The sequence below is a fragment of the Aphanomyces invadans genome, assembly GCF_000520115.1.
Source record: "Aphanomyces invadans strain NJM9701 unplaced genomic scaffold supercont1.1, whole genome shotgun sequence".
NCBI classification, from domain to species: domain Eukaryota; phylum Oomycota; class Saprolegniomycetes; order Saprolegniales; family Verrucalvaceae; genus Aphanomyces; species Aphanomyces invadans.
In genome coordinates, this window is record NW_008580146.1 from 1,676,536 (window position 1) to 1,703,709 (window position 27,174).

General features: G+C 49.9%; 3 protein-coding genes across 3 annotated transcripts in view; 1 reads left to right on the top strand and 2 right to left on the bottom strand.

The window, feature by feature from the left end:
• Nucleotides 1–383: 383 nt before the first annotated feature.
• Nucleotides 384–26,324, top strand: H310_00505 (hypothetical protein). The gene is made up of 21 exons (XM_008863322.1): nt 384–1,560; nt 1,606–4,499; nt 4,549–4,898; nt 4,945–6,256; nt 6,305–7,090; nt 7,140–7,469; nt 7,515–7,856; nt 7,912–8,400; nt 8,452–8,574; nt 8,625–9,019; nt 9,066–14,430; nt 14,474–16,081; nt 16,126–17,103; nt 17,147–19,058; nt 19,112–21,836; nt 21,883–22,109; nt 22,173–22,317; nt 22,364–22,607; nt 22,658–22,827; nt 22,878–23,144; nt 23,203–26,324. The coding sequence occupies exons 1-21, from the start codon at nt 438–440 to the stop codon at nt 23,756–23,758; spliced, it is 22,341 nt and encodes a 7,446-aa protein (XP_008861544.1). The 5' UTR covers nt 384–437; the 3' UTR covers nt 23,759–26,324.
• Nucleotides 23,748–26,336, bottom strand: H310_00506 (hypothetical protein). The gene is made up of 2 exons (XM_008863323.1): nt 26,283–26,336; nt 23,748–26,233 (listed from the first exon to the last, which is right to left on the bottom strand). The coding sequence occupies exons 1-2, from the start codon at nt 26,295–26,297 to the stop codon at nt 23,801–23,803; spliced, it is 2,448 nt and encodes an 815-aa protein (XP_008861545.1). The 5' UTR covers nt 26,298–26,336; the 3' UTR covers nt 23,748–23,800.
• Nucleotides 26,337–26,453: 117 nt separating this feature from the next.
• Nucleotides 26,454–27,174, bottom strand: part of H310_00507 (hypothetical protein) — a gene marked incomplete at its 5' end in the record, with an annotated part of 2,704 nt that continues 1,983 nt past the window's right edge. Inside the window, 2 exons of the mRNA XM_008863324.1 lie at nt 26,454–26,723; nt 26,784–27,166. Coding sequence (XP_008861546.1) covers nt 26,518–26,723; nt 26,784–27,166 — 589 coding nt within the window. The 3' untranslated portion in view covers nt 26,454–26,517. The remainder of the gene's footprint in view (nt 26,724–26,783; nt 27,167–27,174) is intronic.

The following is a 27,174-nucleotide window of genomic DNA, read 5'->3' on the forward strand; positions in this document are numbered from 1 at the left end:
CACTGTCAGTGACAACCAAATTTCCCTGTGGCGAAATCAACACGCGCCACAAAAATATTCATGTGAGACGTTTTGCAATTTCTTGCAGAGAAAATCGTGTGGATACCATTTGCGAAATCACTCTATTGTCCGAACAATTTCTAATAGATACATCACCAGCTATAATTTTAATTATTACAGCGTTACGTTCATCTGCTCAAATGGTTTCTTATGCATTAACAATTCAGATCAGGATCACAGGACTATTTTTCCTGTACCCATATACAAGCAAACATACAATGGTGTATTGAAAATTTGAAGTGTCGCTTGAATTTATATTTCGCTGGGTTGTGTACTCAATTGAAATATGTGCGCGAAAAGGCGCTACTGTTCGGAATCTGCAATGAAACCGCAGCGTCGCGACGAAAGCTATTCAAGAACAAGGCGGCCGGGGCAAAATGAAGAAGTACTTCCACTTTAAGCTCTCCCCTTCCAAGCAGAAGTACGCGGCCGAAAAGGAAGCACTCCAGAGCGCCCTCGAGGACATCGAGAACAAGAAGCATCGACTCTTTCAGGAGAGGATTTACAATGATGGCCTCAATCACAACTTCGACGATGAGCTCTCCTTGACAGACTCCACGACAGCTTTTAGCATAGGCCAAGCTGACGATAAGTTTCGCTATCGTCAGCTCAAGACCAGGCCGTTGACGTCAAACTCAAAGCCCTCAACTCTTTCTTTTCCACGACCAAGCACTGTGAACGACTCAAACGTCATGAAAAGCGAAAAGGACACTGTTGCTACTGAATTCTACGCTTCTAAGTCGTCCATACCGTCTGCGATTGCCAGTGAAACCTTTGAAGATGTGACGAATTCTCGGACAAGTGCATTCGACTCTCTCAAGCGCCGTGTCCCCGACACAATCGAATGGCTTGAGAAGGATATTATGCTGCACGATGACAAACTCGGTTACATTCGGCTTGGAATAATTGAAGTGTACAGGGGAAGTACCTTAAGCGAGACACGAAAGATCATCACCCAATTCGTTCAAACCTCCCCCAAGAACTACACTTTTTGCCACTGCGACGACGAGTCGGAGATTGAAGGCCTGCGAGAGAGCACAACTCTCGTGTCGGAATTGTACGAAGGACCTATCCGCATTAAATCCAACACTGTGGCTAAGGCGAAAGAAGACAAGTTGAAACGGCTCTTGGTGAAGGACCGTCAGCAAGCCGCCTTCCAGCAATTTGTTGGCCGCCAGCATCAAGAACCCAAGCACGCGGTTGCACCCCAACGTGTTGCCGAAGTGAAGGCTACATCGTCACCAATATTAGGTCACATTCCACGGCATGTTGTCGAAGGACCTTCACATTTCTCTCCTCCGCACAAGCGCACAATCTATGAAATTGAGACTAAGATTAGTGGCCACGATTGCAAGATCAAGTTTCAATTTTATCCCAAGCAAGAGCGCATCGTCATTCGTGCGAAAGCGATCCATGATGAGACCCTGTCGACTACGACCACAATGGAGGAAGTCGAATTCCGCAAGCTGATCGGAGCGACGGAAGATGTTGCATTGCTTGGTACAGAGACCTGCCCTGACCTTCTTTTTACAACCACTTTGGTAGAATTCACTATAAACGATGGCAACGCAAAAGCCGTTGTTGAGACATTAAAGCTAGAGCGTCCAATCACCCATGAGTCGGAGGACAACTTCATAGGGCGATTGAAAAAGTTCGTGCGTGTGCCAAACATGAAGTTTCGGCGACCCAAGGAGCATGAAAAGGTTGAAGTGCCAGTCGTCAGCACATCGGAGAATAGAGTTGACATCGTGGCGCCAAAACAAAACAAGGCGGAGCGCATGCAGATACTAAATTCAGTTCCAACAACCGTGAAAGGAGCCAAGGCGACGGTGTCAGTTTTGTCCTCTCATCTGGTTGATTCGTCCACGCCAGTTGTGGCAAAGATTGAGTCTGAGTTGAAAAGGAAACGGGCGTTAGCTTCCCATTACAACGACAAGGAAGGAGAAACACACGATAACTCCCCTAAAATCGCAAAACAACTACGTCAACCTCACGCGCTAAAGGAGGCTACGTTCCAAGTGCACAAAAGGAGAAAAGTGGGGACTCTCAACAACGAAGCGTCGACTCTAGAGATCCCTGCGCTGATCGTTCAATCCGCAGACAACGATCATCGACGCCTCCGAGAAAGCTTGGAAATTGCCGCCAAGAAAGCAAGCCATGTCGCCCAAGACGAAGACGAAGATTCACCTCCCCCAACAAATCAAATGCATGAAGCCGTGACGAAGTTGAAAGATTTGAGTAGTGTCGACAATGCGATGAAGAAGCTACGAGCATTCGTTCACAGCGGTGCTGCTATCCACATGTATCACCTTGAAAACCGAAAAGATGAAATCGACAAGTTGTATGCACCGCGGTCGAAATCTGTCTCGATTGCACGACATTGCATTGTGGTGGCGTTTCTCAAGTATATCCGCGAGTCCACGTTGCCACTAGTACCCCACCCGTATGAGTACGGCATCGACATGTTCGATGCAGCGAACTCGTCATTCCACGAGCTCTTGCTTGCTGTGGACGAGGAATTGAGTGTTTGTGATTCTGGCAAGTTGCGCGACATTCAACACGACATTCGAAAGTGCATATTGGACGACGTTGGTGCACTTGTCAGCTTGATCGACAAGAAGGGTGGTGTTACCGAAGCCGAGTTGGAGACGATCGGTCAACTCGAAGCCAAGTTGGCGATTGTATGCCATATATCTCAGTGGTTTCGTCCGACTCAAATTCGTTCCACGATCTTCGAAGGCACGTTCCCAGCTCTCACGAAGCGCGAGACGATGGAAATATACAAGCTTACGTTCGTCCCGGCCAAGGAAAAGCCGTTCTTGCCACAGTTCATCAAGAACCAGGCCAATCTAGAGACCGAATTCAAGGATTTGTTGGAGCTGCTGTACATTTTGATATTTTCTTTCTACAACAGCTCGAGGTCGACCGACAAAAAGCTGCGATATTTTACTTTACTTGCGCCAACCCAAGCTGAACGGGTGCAGACCGTGCTCCAAGCGATCGAAGAGCGACAAGGAAAGCTTCTCGACATCCAGTTAGCCTTCAGTGACGTCACGTCCGATCTGTTGATGAAGCGCGTGCGGTTGCTTCTTCAATGCATTCCCCGCGCGAAGGTGTTGGTCAAAGACAGATCATGCAAGCTCCCATCGTTTCTGGCCAATTTAGCAACCTTTATGACTGGGTCGCACGCGTTGTTTCAACTGAAGCTGGTGACTGCACTGGCGTCGAATAACAACATCCACAATGCCCAATCCCTGCGGTTTATCATGGAAATGGTCAAATCTCATGCTCTTGACACCGTCAACGTTCCAAATTCGTTGGCGAATTACCTGGAAGAGGCACTTGGGCCACGTTTAGGGTTGGATAAGATCAACATTGAACGCGTAAAGGCAAAGCACGACAGGTTGACGTTGTCCGGAGAGCTGTGTGCATCCGTGTGGAAGCAATCGAATACTATGGCTGCCAAAGCGACCACGTTATGGAAGGCTCGCTGGGATAGCAAGTCCAATGTAACATCCGACGGCCTCGACCGCTACCTTTTCAAGGCCGAGAGCGAATGCATTAGCGAATTTATCGTCTTGTTACCAACCCCCGAGCCAGTCCAACAAGATGATGCCTGGCTGGATGAACTTGACGTGTCCCAGCGGCTGCATGCCGAGCTTGAAGAACATGTCAAGCACGTTGCCACAGTTTGGACGAATATGCTTGACCACAAGAAAAAAGACTCATTTAACCACCGAGCAGCGTTTGGTCTAAACCTGCGCCGGTTTGAGTTTCTTACAAGCAATCTGCTGTCGTCGGCGAACCTAGCGTTCTTTTTGTCTCATCCTGCTGTTAGGCACGTTGCCGTGGGATATGCCGTAGCCCACAAAGTACTGCGTGTTCAAATTCGTTTCTATGGACCAATTCTGGCCCCAACAACCCAGACAAGTCGAATTCACGCCCACGAACCAAACGCGTTCAATGACTTGTTGCAGCAAATAGCCGAATCGGACGGCGAGCATGTCAGTGTTTTCATTTTGCAGAGAGGGATTCATTTTATCATGGAAAATCTTTTGGATGTCCGTCAAGTGGCATGGGGATCACTGGCGTTGGGTGGGCCCTTTTACGATCTGCTCATTGAAGACAGATTGCTCGCACGTTTCTCGGAAGCTATTATGAAGAAAGCCATGACAAAATTGCTCATTACCATTGCCGACAACACGTCCCTTCTATCCCACGACTTGCTGCAACTTCTCATGGACACAATTTCTCGCGCAAACAATTGTTGTGGCGAAGACGACCCAGTCATGTCATTGATTTGCTTTTTTGGGACAGCAGCGTTGCGACTTTTCCAGATCATTCTCAAAGTGACTGTGGCTACAACTTCGACGACAAGTGTTCTGGAGATGACCTCGATGGGGCAACCTGTCGAACTCGAACACTTGAACCAAAAGCAGGTATGACCCTTTGTTGTTCGTGGAGTATATAAAATGAACTTCTGAGCAGAAAAACTTTGTGGCGTGCAAAGGAATGGTCTTGCTGGATGCAGCAATGACAGCGCCTTCATTTTCCCGGACAGGAATTCTCATGGACGACACTCCGACGTATCAAATTTGCCACAAATTGATCATCGATCTGCTTCTCACGCACGAATTTTCGAAGCGACCGCGAGCTCTTATTGTGCACCATAAATTCTGGCTCGTTCATTTCATCGCTGACGTGCGTGCTGAAAAGTTGGATGCATACGTGAACATGGCACTTCAATCTTTTTCAGATGTGCTCCAAGGGTTTTCAGACTCATTTGCGTTCTCAACATCGATCGTTTGCGACTGCGGATGTGGCATATCCGTGTTATGGTGAGCGAAAAAAGATGTAATGGGCATTACTAAGCTTCTCGTGTAGGAACATCGACATGTATGAAAGCGTGCTAAAAGTGTATTTGGATTTGATTCAAACCCGGTCGGGAAGTCGTTGGGCCCAAGAAAAGAATATGACTGGAATCTTGTCTCTTTTGAAGATGTTAAACACGTCCTATGTGAAAGCAATGCCTCCCCAATCGATTACAAAGACAACAATTCTCCGGACCATTTACGCTCTTGCCCAAAAGATCAAGCTGGCCGACAATCTGGTCAAGTTTTTTGAAGTTGTGCCAGCGGAAATCATTGCGTTTTTCAACTTGAACAGTACACCAAGTCTTGAGATCGAGATATTCCGCCTCTTCGCTATGATACTCCACTTCGGCCTCCAACGAAAGGTTCCGCAATTGTCCATCGCAGTATACGCTACGAATGTCGTGGAAATCGCATCACTCGTGGTGGGGACACTCAACCCGCACGTGATGGACATCATTCCGCCTCTGTGGTCAGATGTCGATTTGTCCGACATTACTTTCAAGAGCTCACATACACTACGTTTGATTGCAGCCGAACACGAGCAAAGCCTGGTGGACGAATCTCGCAACGGAACCCCTAGTTTGCTCGTGCTTTTTGTGACCCTCATTGACGCCAGGTTCGACAAGTCGATTCAAATTTTACACTTTCCGGCGATCATTGGCCTATGTTGCATGCTGTACGACAAAGACATCGCAGAGATCTGCATCAAGGAAAACGTCCTTGTTCGGCTCCTTGATGTGCATGAATGCAGCACGACCTTATATATTTCGACAAAGCAGCAATACTGCATCTGGGCCGTGAGTCTCCTGTGCTCTCATGTAGTACACAATTCGAGTTTGAGTCCTTATCTTACAAGCCAAACCCTCAAACGCATCCTCCAGCACTCCTACAGTAGCCTCGGGATGATTAATCGAAGTCGATCAACCCGGCTGGACCACTACGTGCAACAAATCAACAAGAACGGGTTCATTGGGCCAGTGGAACCACCAAGGGAACAAGTCTCGATGGTCGGCAAGAAAAAGGAGATCGGCAACGATACCCAAAATCTGATGTCGAGCTTGAATTTACAGCTCAAGATGCTGTTCGACAGCAACGATTTCAATACGTTGCGTCGAGGGTCGTCCTTCCACACGCTGAACAAAGTGACGAAAGGCGACAGATTGCTCGAGTGGGAAGAAAACCTTGAGACTGCCGTGAGCGACCGCGACGACCGGACTTCCACGTTGTACTTTATTCTCATGAACGCCGTGTCATGCATGACGACCAACTTGATCCAAATTAAAGGTTCCGACGAAATCAAGGTCATTTGTCGATCCATTGTGGTATGCGCGATGGCAATTAGCACAGGATACCGATGATGGAATGAGTAGGGGTATTTCATTGCGGAAGAGCTCAACCCCCCCGAGTACTTTGTTGCCACGTATTGCTTTGCCCTGCGGAACATAGTGTTTGCTGTGTGTCGACAATCCAACTTGAATGAGCTCTGGGAGAAGCAAACGCTCAATGTATTTCTGAAAAAACTGTTCGGGTTCATTCAGCAAAAGAGAGTATCGACGACGGGTGTCTGTGTCGGTCAAGAATTTTCTGTAGAGTTACTGTGGGGGCTCCTCATGATCACCAAAGGAAAGGAAACGTGGTTTCTCTACGGCGACGAGGTTGCAGTGCCGATGCAAGCGACCCCGCTCGTCGCGTACTCGTCGCCAACGCCGGAAATTTCAGCAAAGTCAACACCACAACCACTTGATCGAGTAAAGCTAAAGACACTCGTGGAATGTGCCGGCAGCCAAGATTTAGTTGTGGCCGAGTATGCTTGCGCGTCGCTTGCGATTTTGATGCAAAACCACGAAACGGCCCTCTACTTCATGACGGAGTTTGGTTTCAGTCGAGCTCTGATGCTTGTTCAGCAGTTTCGAAACAAGAGTCAGCCCAAGTCCCCGCAGTACCGAAAAGCCAACCCGTTGGTCCTGCCTCGAATTGATCTTGAAGGAAAGTGGTATTCCCGAGAGTTGTACGGGTCACATTCTATGTATGACGAAGGGCTTCGACTGAATCGTGAGGGTCGAGCATTTGTCCAGTTGGTACGGTTTGTCGCAAATTCCATTCGGATTGTGTCGAAAGATATCACAATTTCGAACGACTATATCACAACATCTGAGGTACGAACTGTTACCGTGGTTTTCGTCAACTCAATGCTGCATGGAGTAGAAAGTGATTAAAGACACATTTGTTTTGTTGCTCCACCGAGCCTCCGAGCCTTTTGTTCTTGTCGAAGTCTTGCGTGGCTTGCGAAGTCTGATCAAATTGAGCTCGACCACCAATTTCGACTGCTACTTCAACCGCTCTGATTTCGACCATTTACGCAACATGTGCTTTGACTCATCGTACACTCCACCTGTTCAAGCCATGGCGTTGAAGTGCTCACGGTTGCTCTTGAGCAAATATACGACGACCATTCCGTTATGTCGGATGATGTTTGACGAGCGTGGTAAAGTCGTCACTCTGCTTGATCATTCAAATCTCAGAGTCAGAGTGCAGGTACATCACCACAAGGTTGACTCACACGTTAATCCAACGAACTAGGCCATCCATTTGATGCTTGAAATCGCTATGACGTACATTAACCCAGTGCAAATGCGGTTAATTGCTGACGATTTCAACACGCCTACAGCAAAAAATGCGTTAAGCGCAATGCTGAATGAATTTAGCATAGTCTTGCAAGACCCGAAACGGAAGGAGGCGGGTCAAGGTTTGATGGACATTCTCATTCGCTTGATCATCCAACTGGATTTGTTGAGTTTTGTCAACGACGATTGCATAATCGATGCAATTTGCAACATGATCCATGCAGTCACTGGCGAAGCTCAATTGCATGGTCAAGACCATCATGTCGAAGAGTATGCGAGGAAGCCTTTGCGGCCGATGGTATGGCACAACTTTCTGTACATTTCCCTTAAGTATGAGCTGTGTGTGGTTGTAGTTGTGCACATCACTGGCCAAAGTTATTTGCAAGGGTGGCAACGCAAAGTGGTTTCTCAAAGCTGAGCGGCTGGATGCGCTCGTAGCGGTACTGGGTCAAGACTCGACGTTGACAGAATTGATAGACTTGGTGTGCATTTTGTTCACGATTTGCAAAGAAGAGTCGGCGATTGCACTATACTTGGGAAAGCACTCGTCGCATGCGATTCTGCATATCTGCCACGTTCTGGGAGGCTTTTACGAGTTGCAAATGGTCAATTGTGTTGAGAGCGAAAAGGGAAGCATCGACATTGATGAACAGTCGCCACGAGCCCCCACCGTTGAAAACCAACATGACGTCTCTCAGGAAATCGACGGAGCCATCGCATCGCTGGAGGTCGGGATGCTCAAGAAATTCCGAACTATGAAGAAGCGACTTCTCCTGAAAGTCTACTTTCAAAAGACTGAAGAGCTCAAGATCTCGCGCCACATGTACAAGATCTACAAATACGTACGTGTTGGTACTGTTGAAACAGTACATAATCCGGCGTCACTTTGATAGTGCCTGCTCTTGCTCAACGTTATATTTGAAGCACACAATTGCGGATACACCGAAGTGTATGGATGTACCTGTAAAACCAAGGATGGATGTTACATGTGCACTCCGTCCGACCTGCTCCGCAAGGTTAGAGTCCACTATAGACAAGATCGATGTCATCACGATCATACTTATAGGCAAACGGAGGTGAAACCCTTCGCTGGCTGTTGCTGTCCAAACGAATTCGAGCAGCGAAGGGAATCATGTACAACAGCGTTCCCGATCGTGAGGCCAATTGCATTGTGTTCAACGTCCTCCGAATTCTTAAGGCGGCGTGCTTTAACCATTTATTCCGCCAGCAACTTCTGGATGCAACGTCCACAAAAAAACTGTCCTGTCAAGGATCTGCAATGCTACTAAAGCTTCGAGATATCTGCGGCGACACCAACAATCCATTTGTTACCAAGAAGAAGGGGTGTATCATTGACGCTGTTGTGGTCGTGGGTCAGCTGTGTTCGGAGGACGGCGTGCGAGAATTCATGGGGGTGACAGCAGACATTTCAACTCATTTGTTTTCAATCATCAACGACAGGTATTGACGACTTGTCTGGCCAAAGTGTCAAAATTTTGATGGCTAGGATTCAAGTGCAAGTGCCATGCATGCTCCGTGCGTGCTTGTTTGCGCTGTGTCGCGTCGCGGGCAGTGAGGCGGTGGTCTCGTCTAAACACTTCAAGCGAACCATTCGGCTCACATGCAGTTTGCTCACGATGGAAAGCGTGGTATCTGACAAAGTGTGCTTCAACAACATTATGCTGTTCTGCCGCAACATCATAGCGTTTGGAAAACAAGACGTGCCTTTGATTCACGAATACTTGACGGGACCAATTTTGGCCTTACTGGGCAGAACGATGCAGTTGACAACGGAGGATGGTGACGAATTCATCGAGTCAAATTTGAGGCTGGTCGGGGTTGACACTCTGTGCTATCTGCTTTTCAACACTAGCATAGCACTTCGGCACGCTTTGACAGAGGAGCAGGGACGACTAAAACCGCACGATTTGAAGCCACCAGAACCAAAACGGCGAAACACTCGAAAACTCACCACAGCAACAACAGGACACACCTTTCCCGTCGACACCACACAAGAGCAGACCGTTTTTGCAAAAATGGGAAAAATATGGCAACTTCACCTTCAAAACATGAACGCTGACGAGCTATCAAATTTGGGGAGTTTGGACGACAAGCTTATTCACGTGTACTATGCGTTGTATGGGGCCAAGAACGAGACTCAACTTTTCTTGGACATCCTCAAGATTCATGCGTGCTCCAAGACGACGCAACCCGACCATCGACGAGAAAGCCTCGCGCATACCACAGAACTTACTCCCGTCGGACCAAAGGGACCAGATCCGTTGCCTCTATTCTTCTTGTTGGAGCACTCAACTCCAGCTGATTTGCGGAATTTCACATTTGCCGGTGCAAATCACGTTCCAGGCTCGCCGTTGTCGTGGAAAGTGCTGCGAAAACTGATGGCGACTATCAAGCTCAAGGGAGATCTCGAAATTTCGCAGTCACACTTGCTGGCAGTGTTGGAGCTGCTGGCGGTGTGTCAGCCCGACGGGTTGAGAAACCTGTCGAGATCATCTCATTGGTGGCTGATCGAACTCGAGTCCGAGTTCATTCGATTTGTCCACGACATCGTTCACCAAAACCAGTTCCTGCAGGCGAGTGGAGACACGTTAAATCTATCGTACAAGACTGCCTTGCGGTACTTTCATTCGGCATTTGCACACGAAAAGGCATCCGACTCATTTTCCAAACATTTTCGGGGGTTTGTCATCTTGCATGCCTATTCCAATCACACCCCGACAATGCAAAAGCTTGCCCAAATGATGGCCAATGTGCCAGAAATTGCACCTGAAAGCGCCAACGAAGGCGTGATGGACGAAAATGCAATTCCAGCGTTGGTCACAGAGTGCCTAAGCGGGATGCGTCTGGGCAAGCGAAGAGTCACCTGGAAAAAAAGGGATCATGGCAAGCAGCCCTTCTCTATGACGTACTACGTGACCGAAGTGTCGCATTCAAAGGTCCTTCCATATTCGTTGGGAGTGCTCAAGGCTCTCAATGATCACGACGCAAGGTTCTTGAGCTGGTTCTTGAAGCTTGATGGGTTGGATATCCTTGTCGAGATTTTGGACCTCGAGTTGGAGTACGAGTGTGCCGCAGTGATTCCATCGCGACTATACGTGCTACTCACCACTTTGCAGTTGCTGAAGGACAGTATCTTGTTGCATCCTGACACTATGGATGTCCTTGCAGCAAATCCACGCATATTTTTGAGATTGTTCGACTTGACATCCCACGTCAAGACGCAAGTAAAGCAGATTGCGATGGCTCTCATCGCTGAATTGACAAGCACGCCCTGGATTTGTCAAGGCGTGTATTCCATGCAAGTGTTTGAAGAACTCCCGGTTTTTGGCAATGCCGATAGTACTGTGCTTGAGCAAAAGCTGAAACAACTCAAAGCAATCTTTGGAGCGACTGTTATAGAGAGTGATGGCGGACATTTGTTCGTCGACACCAACACCATGATCGACGTCAAAAAGTATGCGCAGCTATCAAACGTGCGCTTCTTTCGCATGCTGAAGCCAGTCACGTTGGTGAAGCTGACCAAAGCGCTTGATTCATGGCCTTCGTTCGACTCGAAGAACTTTATGGTGTGCCACGATGGTCGAGCTGCGACGATGCCGTTGTGGTTGGTTGAGCAGTATGTAAGCGATGACATCATCATCAACTCAAACAATGCGAGCTACAAGCGCGCCAAGGTGCTGGATGTCGTGTCTCGTATGGGCGCCAAACTTGCCACGACGTGCAACATGGCGACGGACAAAGGACACAGATTGACTCGAGACGACTACATGTCATCCGTCGACGCCAAGGAGCGGAAACTAGTTGCGAACTCGATTTGGAAAACCATCAACGCGTGTATTGGGACCAACGAGCACCGATGTCGATTACGATTCACACAGCAGATTTTTCGCATCCTGATTGAAGACCAAGCTCGTTTGTTGCGCACAAAACGTCAAAGTAGCGCTAGCTCGAGCTTGCTAGTGCCACATCACGTGTCCCTGGAACTTTTTGGGTTCTTGCGGAAGTGTTCGTTGTTACGTTCCCTGGACATGGAGCAAATTGGCGCCATGTGCCGACGTATCCCAATGCCGCAGGCGTTCTCTCCGGTCACAATGACCGATTTGATCGTGGTCTGTCGGGGAACTGTAACCGTGTCCTATAAACCAACTATGTTTTCTTTTCAGCTGGCCAAGTCAGTCCAGTGGAAGCGATCGTTTGGGCGTGGCGAAATCGTATGGTGTCCGAAGTGGATATCCACAGACACTCGCATTGAAGGGTTTGATCACAGCCGGTATCAGGTGCATGCGTCACCTAACACCACTGCCTACGTTTGGACTTACGACCTACATCGACGCGCCTTCTCAAGCGATACGTTGACAAAGCTGTCAGCCGACATTTCAAAGCTGTTCGACGCGATTGAGAGTGGAGACCGCCATCTTGTTTGGACAAAAGAAATGTCGATGTTTGCATATGAAGAGTCCCAATTGCGGTTGCTCCAAGTTCACAGTTTATGCGTTCTCGGTCACTTGTCGCAAGTTCCTGAAATGGCCTTGATTTTGGTCAAAGATAGTCAATTGATCAACTTTATTGTTATGATGGCACTATCGTCGTTGGACGACAAGGTTGTCATCGCTGCATTCCAAACTCTTCGACGGTTCTGCAACGACCCAAGTATTGCCCAAGAGCTAATGAACATCAAGCTTGACATCTTTCAAGGCCACTCGGTTCTCCATGGTATCCTCAATGCAATTGACATTTGGAGTACATCTGGTCAACTCACGAGTGAAGTCATTGTACTCTTGCGTCAAGTGTACAAGTTGGTTCCAGGTGCAGCGGTGTCGATTCCGTCGACTTGGAAAGTCCGCCATCACGAATTTTTCCACCAATGTTTAGTCGCGCCGGACAAGGAATTGCATCGACACTTGACTGCGATGGTGTGTGAAGTTCTTCGGCAATCTCCGTCCATTGTGAAAAACTTCACTGACGCTGGGTTGCACGTGGGGTTCGCACGCTTATTGAATTCGTGCGATGGCGGGTTGCTGTGTGACGTGCTCCACTTGATGTTATTGTTCTGCCTCGATGAACCAACTCGGCGGATGCTTTGGGCAGAACGAACGTTTCACCGTGGCATCAAGCCGGTGCTTTGCAAGATGTCCGTGGAACTCGAGGAAGCGATCAACCTTGACCGCGACAAAATTTACTGCGACTTTTTCAATCTCTTGCTAGATGCTGAGAGAGACCAGGTGTACAGCCGAGCATACCGGCACTTCTTCGGTTCCAACACAACCTTGGTCTCAACGTTGACCCATCGCATTCTCAAGGTGGAGCTGTCTCCCGATCACCAATTTGAGCTTGCCATGTGTATGGAGTGTTTGTGGCGACTATGTTATGAGCACGAAGGAAATGCAAAACAAGTTGCAAGAAGCTGCGACGAAACTGACATCATCGACGTGCTCGGAAACTTTTTTGAACGGTCCCACAGACACACCGAGTTTCAAATTGCTGTGCTCCTGCTCATTCGATCGCTGTGCACTGACCCGTTGTTTGCCACGAAATTGTGTGTAGTCGGTTTGCAGCAACAATTGTTGGAGTTCGTGTTGTCGCCTCCTGCCAATTTGGAAGCGTCTATACCAAGGACGTGCGCTGCATTGCATGCTCTTGGCTCGGCCTTTTTGCATTCGACTTTTGCCCGAAAGGCGCTGACCATTGAACACATTTTACCATGCATTGGCTTGCTATCACATTCATCTGCCAAGCCAGAAATGCTTTGTGGTGTTCAACAGTTACTTCGGTTTGCCTGCATGGAGCCGCCCGTCCGGCAGCTAGTCTGGGATCATCACGCTTCATCCTCTGCGCTAGGATGGAAACCATGGATGAACACGATCGAACAGTCCAGCAAAATGTACTTGAAGACTTGTGAAGTCGCCCACCGTCAGATCGAGCTGCATACACTGGGTCTAATAGCTGAACTCTGTGAGGTTGAGGACATTGCACGATCGTTTTGCACTTACGACGGCGGTGCACTACCTCGCTCCATGTTCGACTTGGCCGTGTCGCATGCATCCAGCAAAGTTGTGCATCAAATCTTGCGAATTTTGGTCACAGTTGCCGAATTCATGCACGCGTGGGCAGACCCCCATTTCGAGTTTGCCAAAGCTTTTGAAAATCGCTGTGTGATGCGGTTGAAGAATACTCTTGGCAACCATGATTCCAACGCCATGGTCGTGCGATTTCTGTGGCTCTGGGAAATGAATTCGTCGCATCCGATGTCCAGCACGCTCTTTGGGAACAATGGGCATCGCGTTTATTCAAATGTTGCCGAAGTCATATGCAAGCGTGGCGTATCCGACATTGAGCGTACCATGTTCATGGGGTACATGCGTTTTCAGCTGGATCAAGTCGCTGCGTTAAATTGTGGCAGCACTTTGGATGTGCGCTTTGCCAACACCGTTTCAGGTCACGTTTGTTCTTCTTTGCGGCATTTTGCACCAGACATGCCGTTTCCAGCCCTTCGATTTGCGCCGGACAATGTCATGAGCTATTTTTCGTGGTCTCGCGATCGCCAATTCATTCCACACGTTCAAAACTGGCTGCTAATGGAAGTAGCTCTCACAACATTACGAATAATGGGGTCTGGACAACTCCAAGCATCCACTTCATTTCGACATCTGGTTGAGATTGCCATTGCTCATTCAATTGAATTTATCCAATCCTTGGACTCGCCAACATCAACGTCTACCTCCAAGCAAATTCTTTTGGCTGCGTTCGGTCTGTTGGCTCATTCGAAAAGTCACGCGCGTTGCCAAAGTGTACTCTTGTTTAGAAAAATTGAGTTACTTCTCGTCGACGCTGAACTCAGTCTGGTCATCGCAGTAAGTGGTAGTCGGATTATGCCAGTATCTAATACCGCCGTAGGTACTTACGAGTCTCCAATCACTTCTTGGTCACAATCCGACATTGTGCTTTTGGCTGTCGAAAACAAACCTGAACTTTGTTGAACGGGTCATCGATATCCTCAACATGAACACAGACAAAAGCGTCGAGGCCGCTGGGCTATCCGTGATGCAGGTGTTGGTTGCGCGGTGTTATCGATTCGCAGTGAAAGCCATCAGGATGGATGTACCCTTCCTTTGCATTCGACGAAGCATGTTAGAGTCTTCTCAGAGCACATTACTTTGGCTGCGGCTTTTGGAACACCTCGTGGCTATATGTGGGACAACGCATGCATTCGAAAAAGTCGACACTGCGATAAGAGCCGAGTTCTGTCAATTCTTGGTGTCTAGGGCTGCCATGGAAAACTTCAATCTCCACTCCAATTGGTCTAGCTGGGTTGCTTCAATTGCGATGCTTGCCGGCGCAGTCGTGGTGCACGAACAACTGGTGATGCATTGGACCTCCACTGGCAGCTTTTTTGTTTCATCTCTCCTGAAAGCAATTCTTGGCAAGCCCGATGAAGACGGAGATCGTGCAAAAAAGTGCTATTCACTCCTCATGACATTGCTTGAATCTCGACACAAACCGTTGGTTCAGCACATTGTGAACATGCACTCAGATCTGGAGGAAGTTGTAAAGTGCGCTTTTTCGTTTCGACCGAGTCCGTCCAAGCTGCACGCGGTCCAAGTGACTTTGGTCTGCAGCGTTCTCAATCATTTGGCCATGGACATCCATGCGACGATGCTCTTTGCCAATATATCCGAGTACTTCAGTCAATACGATTCGTTTCCACCTAGTTGCCGTCACGTTTGCTTTGAGATTTTAACATCAACCCTTGCTGCCAAGTTGCCGCACCGGCACCCCAAAACACCTTTGTTGCGCGATGTACTTGCCACGTTGGCGTGGGGTAAAGTCGTCAAGGATGTCTTGAACGGCATTCGCTCGAGTTCCTATCACGTTCAGCTGTCCAGTCTTCGCTTGTTGGATGCGCTATTAACGTACTCGACCCAATGTACGCTACGAGAGCTTGACGTCATGGAGATCAGTGTTCTCCAAGCCACGTTGTCGGAAATTCTCGACGGGTTTACCAACAATACGTGCGTGGATACCCGATTGGAAGAAGTGTGTCGATCGTCAGCCTCGTCCATCGCAAACTGTAGCACAGCATTCGATGTGCCGTTTGACGTCCCGTTGCGCCAATGTCGGCGTGCTGTGTACGCAAAACCAAGTCGCGCCAAAGAAACTGTGAACGAGAATGAAGCCAATTTGTATCAAAACCACGGGGCTGTCTATTTCTTTGCGCTCAAGTGCATCCAAGTGCTCGACATGGACGCCAAGTCCATCACTGTGCACAACATATCACCGATGACGTCGAATTTCGACTGGGGATGCAGCTTCGTCGTGTATAGAACGGTCAACGCAGATATGTTTGACGCCGATTCCGTTCACGCCATGTTGCTTCTCCTATACAGTGGCATCTTGCACTCGGGTGGTGGAAATGGAAATAGCGATGTCGTGGCGAATGATCCATTCATGCACTGCTTGTTGCGCTTTGCTGGAAGTCATGCCTACCTCCAGCTGAGACAAATGGTACATACACTCGATTTCGTGTAGGAGAACTCATTCCCCCGTAGGCCACAGCGTTGTTCTGGAAACTGTTGCATTGCGCCGATGCATCCATCGTGAGTGCGATATGCACTTTGGTGTCGCAGTTCAAATTTTGCCTCCTACGAAACTTGCACGAAAATCTCACTCTTGTAGAACCCCTCATCGGGGCTACGTTGACGGCCAAGGACGCGTGGAAAGACCTGCTGTTGACCACGTGTGGCCTCTTGTGTGAATTTTGTGTCGACGCTGCCATGAGCGCTTCGATTGCATCGCGCAATTATATTCGTGACATTCTCGCCCTCCTGCAAGCCGATCGCCCGAATCAACTGAATGCGATGAACATTCAGTTTCTCACCATGATTGAGCGGATGATTCAGTCGGGCTTCACGAGTCTGCATTTGAACAACCGTGGGCTACTGCCGCACTGCTTGCAATGCTTGGCTCTGGACAATTCCGAGGCCCTTCGCAGTCAAGCTGTGTACGTGTTGTACCTGTTCTGCCAAGAAATGACCGGGTTGGACTTGCTGAAGACGACTGTGTTCCCCCATGTGGCCAACCCATCCACCCATGCCAGCAAAGTTGCTGCCGACGAAAGCACAAACAATGAGCTGCAGGCTGGTATTCACATGTATGCTCTCTCTGAAAGCTTGAAATGCAATCAACCTCGCCCGCAACGTGCGGCCATGTACCTCGTGTGTGAACTCTGCGCCGATCCACACCACGCAGCCGCTCTTCGAATGTGTCGCCAATCGTCGTCCTCTCTCATCAACTTGGTTGCTCACGTCCTGGCAGCGACGTTGGGCACAACCCACCGCAATCGCGTTCAGTTTCGTGGCGTCGTTGACGTATCCGAGACTGACGCGCGATTCACCTTCGTGACAGGATGCTATGCGCTCCAATGTCTCCAACGTTTAGATGTTTTTGCCGACGTGTTCAGCGATGTTGTGTGTGGAAACAAAGTGATGGTGCAGCTCTTTGCTGCCTTGGGATGGGCCAACTCGGAGGTACTCGCAACATGCCGAAACCCTCGCTTTGATGTCGAACTAGGTGTGCCGGCCTGCTGTTGCATTGTTGTGTGGAATCTACCAGTATGCTCTGAAATCTAAGGTCGAACAGAAGTCCCAATTCGGACCCAAGGAAAACTCGTCGGACGAAGGAATTGATTTGGCCATTCTAACGGGCCAAAGTCGAGACCACCTGTTGAATCGGATGAAGTGTTTTCGGCATAAAGTGGCCACGCAAATACCAAGCTATATCAAGCTCCTGGCAGACTGGGTGTCGTGGTTCTGCGCCCACAGACCGCTATCGCATGCTGACGTGTTGTCTTCGATACTCGAATTGATCTCGACAAGCGTGCAGTTGTTTTTCCCGACAATCTACTTTCCCATCCACGCCACGACCCGCGTCCACCACCAAACGCTTCTTGAGAATGTTTTTGACATTGCCTTTGGTCAACACGATCATGTACTGGGAGAAGCCGCCGCGTCCGTTCACATGGAAGCTCTGGGCGTGTTAGCAAATCTGTGCAATCACACAGAGTATGCATGCGCTCGCTTCGAAAGTCCCAGTGCCATGAAAATGTTGCTCGACTGTACGGAGAGGTCAACTGGACGATTACAGCGTGTTGCCGGACAACTGCTTCAAGCAGTGACAAAACATCAATCGGTCAAGGAGTGCATCTATTCGAACAAGCTCATGAGCTTCATGTCGTGGATCAATCTGCCAAACTTCGACCCGATCCTTGGAAATTTGCTGCATGCTGTCAAGAACCTCATCGAAAAACCCACAACACCGTCCCCTCATTACGACGCAACTACCATTGCTACCTTGTTGCTCAAAGCAACTCCGACCCAATGCCAAAATCTTCCTCCAGCTACGAATTTCCGTCGCATGCAACTTCGACTGAGCGTGAAATATCTCAATGCGAACACGATCGTGATGAACCCTACTTTCACCGCCAGAATCGACCACGACGACAACGTGACGATACTGCGCCGTGTGTACGTGCCAAGCTCGCTTCATGTTGAGCTGTCTTGGCTGCATTCAATAGACGTCCGAAACATCACCGTCCACCTCGAATTGTCGTCTCCAGGTCATGATACGATATTCGTCCACCATGCTTGTGGGTTTGACACCCCCACGACGTTCTCCGGTCATGATTCCGCGTACTCGATCGAAGGTCACGTGTCCGACGTGAGTGCAACCGATTTGCAGAGTCTTACTGGTCCGCTCGGTGAAGTGCTCAAGTTCTGCGTCCAAGAAAAGAAATTGCCCGAGCTGGGTCTCCTTTCTGCGCTTATTGGCGAATTGTGCAAGCATGACGAAGTCTTTTGCAACGTCGACTTGAACTTATGGTGCTTCATCGCGTATTTACTCCAGAACGGTTCAGCGACGGGTGGCAATAGCCAAGGGATGCAGTGTCTGAAGGCGATAGCTGCCACGGCCAGCGCGCAACACAAGCATCTGAAAACGTTTGTGTCGCACGTCATGTTCATGATTCAGTTGTTGGACATATACGGGATGTCGTCGTCCAAGATCCAATTACCAGACGACCGAAGTGGACACCACATTGGCCATCCGCACTGCATGCGAAACAAGGAGTCCATTCTCTTTATGGTGGCTGTCGCGGACATGGTGGCCAGCTACGGGTCCGTTTCGTTCGTTGAAAATGTGATGCGCCAACTGTTCATCGAACACTGTGGAGTCGTCATGTTTCTTTGTGGCGAGCACCGTGGCAAAGAGCACTCGTGCTCTGGGTACTTTTTTATTCAGACTCACTTCATTCGCCTCCTGCCGTCGCACCCGATTCTGCTTTCGCAGGACTGCTTTGTCCAGACGAATTTGCGCCACTTTGTCGAATGCGCCCACTCAAGCGACGACTGCGTCAAGCACGCGACCAAAATGATGCTTCACATCGTGTCTAATTCGATTGCGTGCCAACAGTTTGTCTTGCACAACGGTACGTCTGACCACATATTCTCTGACAGTCATTTGACCTGACGGTGTTCACAGGCTTGCATCTCTTGGGGCGGGTGGCGCAAATCCTAATGAACAACAACCTGACAAAAGGTACCAGGCACTTTGCTCCAGCCCTCTGCCAGATCGTCTTGGTGGCATCCTTCTTGTCGGCCAACATTTTGAGCCAAGTACCGTTGCCTCTGGAGTTTGAACGGCTCTTTTTTCCGTCCGCAGTGTCGAAAGATGTCATGCCGTTCCTGGAAATCCTCTTATGGCCACTAATGCCAGTCGATGGGGCCTTCACGTGGACTGAATCGTCGCTGCTTGCTGCTAAAGTGTTGAGCGATGTGATGGAGAAGCGATCGTCGAGGCTGCTGCTGGAGAATCACTTAATCCATATCTCATTTCGCTTGTCGCAGTCGCGAGTCCTGCTCGTTCAGGCTGCACTCGCAACGTGCTTGGACTGCACTGCGTGGGACCAAAAGCACGCTGTTGATGTGATCCAGCGAGTCTACTTTGTTGCTGTTCGTAAAGGCATCAAGCTCGGCATGCTGTCTGCCGAATGCACCGAGTTGCTGCCTCAAACATCCAAGTCGGAACAAGATGTGAGTCATCGAAGCCACAAGAGCATCATGGCGCAATCCTCGACAAAGCTCAATGTGGTTCCGGCCAAGACAGAAGGACGGCCCATGCACGAAACTTTGAATCCGTATCGAGATCAACTCTTGTACTGTTTGAACTTTACCGAGCAACATCGAGAAGGCCGCTTGCGCGACATTCTCGTCCGCAGTCGCAAAAAAGGCATTAGCGACATGCTCAGCGCCGTCAACAATTCGGCCCGCGTGTTGGTCTTGATCCATCAAGTTCTCGAGATGTTCTTCGAAACGTACGTCAGTGTCGTGAGCGCAGTGCACATCGAGTACAGCGATGTGAAAGTAAAGAAGATGCGGTTCTTTTGCAAACAATTGGAAAGCATCGCAGCCGTGGTTGTTGCGGCGCTCAATCAAATGGAGGCGTCGTACTTTGGTGTGATCTTTGCCCAACTGCACGATATTCGAGTCCCCAATTATGGCGTGACCGACCCTGTCGAGTGCCGCAACACGATGCGAAGTAACATGAAGAAGCTCTTGTTCATCTTGAAGCGGATCATCGACAAGAAGAAGCTCAAACCCCTGCTGGACGAGCAGTCGTTCGTGGAAGCCGAAGAAATCATGGGCTCCATTCGCCTCGATTTTGCAGTGAATGGACGTCGGCGCTTGGGTCACGCGGCCCTCGACAACGCATCGATTGCCGACTTTTTGTGCGAAGCCGCTGAACTTGGAGGCCTCAAAAAGTTTGACGAGTTCATCGCTGGCACAAGGTATCTCTACGCGCGGTCAATGCTACGCGACGACGGGACGGTGGACAACTTGGAGGACTTTATGATGGGAACATCCGACAACATGACGTTGAAAGAGGCCATCAAAGAACTGATCAACGCGATTCTGACGCAGATCAAGACCATTTTCTGCTCCCCTTTCCGTCTGGCACGGCGCATGGTCGAGCGCTTCGCCTCGAGCCAAGCCGCCGCAAATGTTGTAAGTTCGTCCGAAAGGTCAAACGGAAGCATAGTCGGGGATCGCGCGCGCCGTCACAACAGCACATTGTTGACGCAAGCGCATTCCCAAGAGATGGAACGACGGCTCATGTCACCATTCCCATTTGCGTCGGTGTTCTTTTGCCACCGCCATGAGCAGGCCGCAAGAGTCAGCGTGGTGTGGAAGGTATTACGCCAGGTTGGACTACTTCAAACGGCCCATGCAGCATCGTCGGCGTCGTTCCCGGTGCTGCTTAAGCCAAACTTTGCCGAAGATTTCTTGGCGGGGTTGCTGTCCAAACGGCAGGAGCTCATTATCGACCATCTCCTGAACCCGGAAAATGCTATACACGACGACGTCCTCGAACGAAAGTTGACTAGCACCGAAATCCACATCGTCATGCTCAACATTGAGAATTTCTTGGCAAGACAGGACAACGACATTGCCTTGTACTATGTGCACCCGTCGACGCTGCCAGTGAACGTGTGGAATTTTGTCGTGTCACCTGTGTACCATACTCGTCTCATGCACGCGCATTACCTGCTGAACGATCTAAAGAGTGCAGATTCGCTCGCGTCAGCCCAAGCGCTGTGGCAAACACTGGAAAAAGGCCACTCATTCGTGACACAAGCCATTCGCCTGAGTCCCATGATGAAGCTCAAAACAACCAAGCGAAAAATGAGCCAGAAGCATGCATCCGCGCCCTTCGTTCGCCGCAAGTCGTGGTGTCCATGGAAGTGGCACAAACCAAGTCCGGATGGTGGCGATTACGACGGTGCAAGCTTAAATACGGACGAAATTCGACGCAAACCCATGGGAGTGCTCTACACAAACTACATCCTTCCGGTCTGCGACCGGCAGCTCGACGATCCGTTGTCCGACCAAATGGCGTGGGAGCACTTGATCGGGGAAATCAACGCGGGCAAGTACCCCCCATGGGTATTTCGTATTAACGATTCGGTTTGCTCCCCGCATTTACGACGGGCAACCAAAGTTTACCGGTCGCTCCTTCGTGGCATCATTTACCTGACGTTCTGGCGGCTCGAAGAGTACTTTCTCGATTTACAGGACCGGTCGTGGCCAGAAGGCGAAGTCATTCGCCTAACGTGTACGAGTCGCAAATGCCTCGAAGAAGATATCGTTGAAAGCATTGTGATTTACAAGCATTTCAAGAAAGCAATGAGCGAGTTGTTCCGCGTGTGGTAAGGTCGGTTCGCAAAACCTTGGCTGACGAACACACTTGAATAGGATGCTCGAGAGTGGCAGCTTGGGTTTGCCGCTGTGGCAGCACTGGGGCTACTTTGTTGGCGGGTGCATCTTTCCGGCAGTTGTGCTCTTCATCTACCTCCCAACTCTGTTGTCGTACACGGATTATTCGGCCCGCGACACAGATTACCACATGAAATGGCTCTTGGCGGGGTTCTTCAGCCTCTTGTTTACCTTGGTCATGTGGTCCATTGTGCTGCTCGTCAAAAGTACAACCTTCTTCCATGAATATTTGGCCCTCGTCATTCACGCGTTCGCTTTGCTGATTGTAGAAACCGAAAACTTCATGGTGCAGGAGCGCCAACAAGTGCGGTACTTTCCTGTAACACGCCACTATAGCAACTACTTGGCCTTGTTTGGATTGTTTTCCGAGATGGTCCAGCACAATTCGATCCCGTTCAGCGAAGGGGTCAAATGGTGCGTTGGCTTTCTGAGGACCATGGCGTTTACCGTGTCGAGCTAGGGCGTCGGGGTATAAACTACCGACTTTGGTCAACTACATTGGTCAACTCGGCATAACAAACTTCGACTTTTTCCACATTGAGTCGTTTAACTTGGCGTACCTCAAGTCGTTTTTTGCGAGTGGAATCTTGGTCCTGTTTCTCGTCGTACTCAAGTGTGCCAACAAGTTCCACAAAACGTACCCAGCGCTGAACCAGCGCCTTACCAAAGACTTGCCGCCGATCGTGTCGGGGCTGTTGTTTGTTGTAAGTCCAAATCTTGTGCCACCACGAATAAATCCACGAAATTCCTTTAGGGTATTGTGAATTCGTTTTCGTCGCTCTTGTTTTGCTGCACGTGCGACCAATACGTCGACAATCCTGCCGCGCAGGAAGCATGCTACCTCCAACGCAACGGATCCAACGAACCGTTCTTGTACAGCTACCCCGACCTAAACTTCACATGTTGGAGTCCCGAACACAAACCGTACAATGTCCCTGTGACGTCGTCGATAGTTCATCCTCTGTGGCTTGTAGATTGGCATACGTGGGGCTCATGGGGTCGACTTTTTTCATTCCCATCGGAATCCTCGGCGCAGGAATGAGTCAAGTGCTGTTCCCGCTAGAAACGTTAGACATCAAGTTTTCGCCCATCATTGATTTGACGAGCCAGTTGACCAAGACGATCACGGCGATTTCCGCTCTCTTTTTCACGTTCCGCACGCAATACATGATTTCAATTGGATTTGGCCTCAACTTGCTCCTGTTTGCCGTCACCTTGGTCAACAAAACGTCATCGATCTGGTACGAAAATTGTTCCTGTGTTGCTGCCAAATCATGGCCAACGTGGTGGTGTACGCAGGTACATTGGAACGGTCAAATCGGTCATCTACATCATGTCGGTGTGGACGTCGCTGTGTGCGTTTGTCAACATCTTACTGGACTCACCGTCCAGCGGTCCCATTTACTACCTCAACGTCGGGTGGTTTGCCATTATGTGTCTGGCGTGCTGTGTATTGGGCATTCGACTGCGATTCCGCAACATGCGCGAAGAACGGGCGAGGCGAGAGAGACTGCGCGACTACCAATTGCTCAACGACACGTCCGAGCTCAGCCGGCTCACAGACATGGAAGAGGACATGCTTCGACGAGCAACCAAGCCCCTTTCGACGGAGCAGCTGGAAGCTACTGCCCCCAAAGGTTTCATGGATGCGGCAATGCTCAAGGCCCACCAACTCGGGGCGCAGGAGTTGCCTGCACATCTCGAAGAGTTCATGCGTTTGGCGAAGAAATCGGCTGAGAATCCTACAACCAGCGAGCTTATGTTCAAAAGACGGGCCAAGCGACTCGGACACCGCATCGCGGCATTTGAGGAGCTCGAGCGCTTGAGCAAGCACCACGGCCACAAGACAGCATAGTAAAATGCGTGTGTACAACGATATGTCCCTTACATTGTACCTTCATGTGGGCTTGGGCTTGAGCCACGTCGTGATGCCACTCGGTTTCACAGGAGGGGAAATCACTTCTAATGGCGCAGGCTCCGCTGGAGGAAGTTCAACGACTTCTTCAGCTACTGGAGGGGTCACCTTGAGCAGGGGTGACACAAAGTTGGGCTGGTCGAGAAGCACCACGATCGTATACGCGGCGAGGTCTTCGACTTGCTCGATGATTCGAGGGATAAGTTTTACGAGCTTGGACGGCCGATGGTGATGCTCTGCGACTTTTTTATGCGTGGTGGCAGGCGGACCATCGAAATCTTCAGCAGGTCGCTCGTCAATGTAGTCGACTTCATCTTCGTACGCCAGCCACTGATCTCCATAATCGAGTCGATCCTCCTCGTCTCCGTTTTCGTCGTCGCTGTCCTTGCCACTCAAGCTTTCGCCCATTTCGTCGTCCTCCCATTCCAAATCGCTCTCCACGGTGTAGTCAAGACTTGCCACCATAGCGAACGGCCGACGGCCTCGACGCAGCACTCGGGCCTTCTTCGAGTTGGTGCCCCAATACGCTGGTCGATAGTTGTCGTGGAACTGCAACAACTTCTTGATACCCAACGTTGGGTGTCTGTGACGTTGGCTGGACCAACTCCCCGGCTGCACTGGAACTTGCGGTGCTGTACCAGTCGTCAATGAAATTGCTGGTGGGTTCTTTGGTCCCGTTCCATCCTTCGACATTCCAAGTCCCAATTCTTGGTCGATTCTCTCCATATTACTGTCCGCCAGGACCGTTCGGTCTCTGGAAATGTCGTTACTCGGTTTAGTTTCCGTCTTCTTCAAGAACGTGCCCCACGTTTGGCGGCGCCGCAGGAGCTCCTGCTCTTCTTTTTCTTTCGCCAACGCTTCCTGTTTCTTCTTCGTGTCTTCCTTCTCCTTCCGTTTCAGCTCTTGGTCCATCCGCTTCGCTTCCTCCTTCTCCATTTGTTGCTGAGCTTTCAAGTCCTTCTCCAACGCCTTCTGCTTTTCGTGCTCACCACGCTTTTGAGCCTTTTGGATTTCTTGCTCGACCGCGACGAAGAACTTGCTCACTTTGCCCTCTTCCAAACTCAACTTCGAGTCATCCGTCGTGTCTTCCAGGATCATCGTGGCGATCTTGTCCAATGTTTTAATAGCCTGACCAGTGCGTTTCCGCTGTTTGCGCACGCGGCGAATTATCTTGACAGCATCGTCGTCAAAGTACGACTCGATTGCTCCGACCTCCCACACCCACATCGCTCGCGGCGTTGTATCTTGGAACATGTGCGCCTTCTTCGACTTGGCCCCATAAGACACTCGTTCGGCCATCGACTTGATTTCCATTTCCACCATCGATGCATTGAAACAGGCCACCTCAGACGACGCATTCAGCCACTCGAGCCATTCGGACTGAATCTTGTCTGCCAACGTACTCAAAGAGTCCATGCAACCTTGAATTCGCCTCGCAATGAAGGACTTGGCCACCACCGGCACCGACGCCCATGCTGTTGTGATGGACTTACATTCCGCTGTCAATTCTTCTCGGCAGGCTGCTAAGAACTCCGTCGTCAAGTTCAAACCAATGTCGACGTGGGCGCCATAGATTTCTTGCAGCAACTCGTCCTTGTTCTTGCCCTTGGTCAGCGCAACGAAGAGTTGTTCGACGTCTGTGAGCTTTTGCAGGTACAACTCATGCTTTTGCTGTAAGATTCCACTCAAAGCTGGTTTGACAACAGCCGGAGGGGCTTCAGGGGATGCCGCTGCCTTTGATCTCTTTCGAGCAGGCGGCTTGACCTCAGCGGGCTCGTTTGGCTTGTGCACAGTGGTGGTCGCCACTCGTTGTGGCCTTGACTTTTTAGTCTTTGCCTCAGCAGTATCCGAAGGGGTCATGTTGACTGAATTGTCGTCGCTGTCGTCAATGGTGATGACATCCGTTTTAGCCGTTCCTTTTACACTTGACACACTTGGTGCTTCTGTAACTCGTGCTGGCGTTACGAGTGTCGTGGAGTCTGGAGTCGGCGCTGGAAGCTGGGCTTGCGCGTTTGGGGTTTTCAAGGCATTCGCTGGGGCCTTCGTTTTACGTTTCTTCATCTTCGGTGGCACAGTGTCGCATGATACAAGCATTTCTGTATCGTCTTTCTTAGCCTCGTGATGAAACGTTGGCGACGACTTGGTCAGCTGGTCGTCCTTAAGTTTGTCCAGTTGAATTGCAGATTGTGTATCTGACAACTTAATCTTTCGTTTCGATGGCTTTGTTTGCATCCCCTCGATATTGAGAGGAGGGTTTGCTGTGGTATCTGTATTGTTTCCTGGCGGGGACGATTCTTTTGCTTCTGCGATCGCTACGGGTGGGTTCTTGGTTGTCGTCGGCACAGGATCCACACCTGGCGCCACATTTCTACTAACTGGAGAGAAGAACGACGCAATACTAGCCTGCTTCCTCTTCTGTACACGAGAGGATGGTCATTTTGGAGGAGACGTGGGCGATTCGTACCTCTGGCGTCGTCATCCTGCATTCGAGTGAGGTGGTTTTCCCGCTTGTTTGGCGCAACTGCGGTTATCCGGATTTTTATCCGGTCAAGTCTAAAGAGATGTTGGCGCGGACGGCGTACCGTGGATGGACAGAACTCGACCTTGATGCGTGATGCTGCGGAGGACATGAAGAATGGGATGTTGAGATGTTGCACATGACACACTGGTACACATATATGTATGTCGAACTAACGCTACTAGTCGGAACTGTTTCCGCTCTTGGACTTCTTGGTCGAGCCAACTAGCTTTTGAAAGTTCGCACGACCACCGCCGCCAGCGCTCTTCACAGGACGAATTAACTTGGTAGGAACTTTCATTTCTTTGTCGCCGTCGTCGTATTCAATGTCGTAACGTCCGTCGCCGTGGTCTTTCGAGATCGTGCCTTTGAACCACTCCGTTTTTCCTACACGACGATTTCTATGTCATCATCCCTGACATTCCAGCACAACGTGTATGACCATACCTTTGTACAATGCTTCGACTTTAGTTCCAACGCGATAGCTTTCCGAGGAAGATTCGGGTTTCTTCGATGTCGTCGATGCCTTCGAGCGAATCAATTCGGCGGCAACGCTTGTCTCTTTCTCTCCATCGTCGTAGTCAATATCGTAGGTGCCATTGAGTCGCGCCCTGGATATCACACCAGGATAGAACTTGGATTTACCCTTGTATTGCGCCTCCACTTTTTCGCCTTCCTTGAACTTCTTGGCGCTTCCGTGAATAAGGTCAGACTCTTCCTCACTCTTCTTTTTGGGACTGCTCGCCTTTTCACGAGACCGGATCAACTTGGCCGCGACTTCCTTCTCCTTCTCCCCATCGTCGTAATCAATGTCGTACGTCCCGTTCGACCTCGCGCG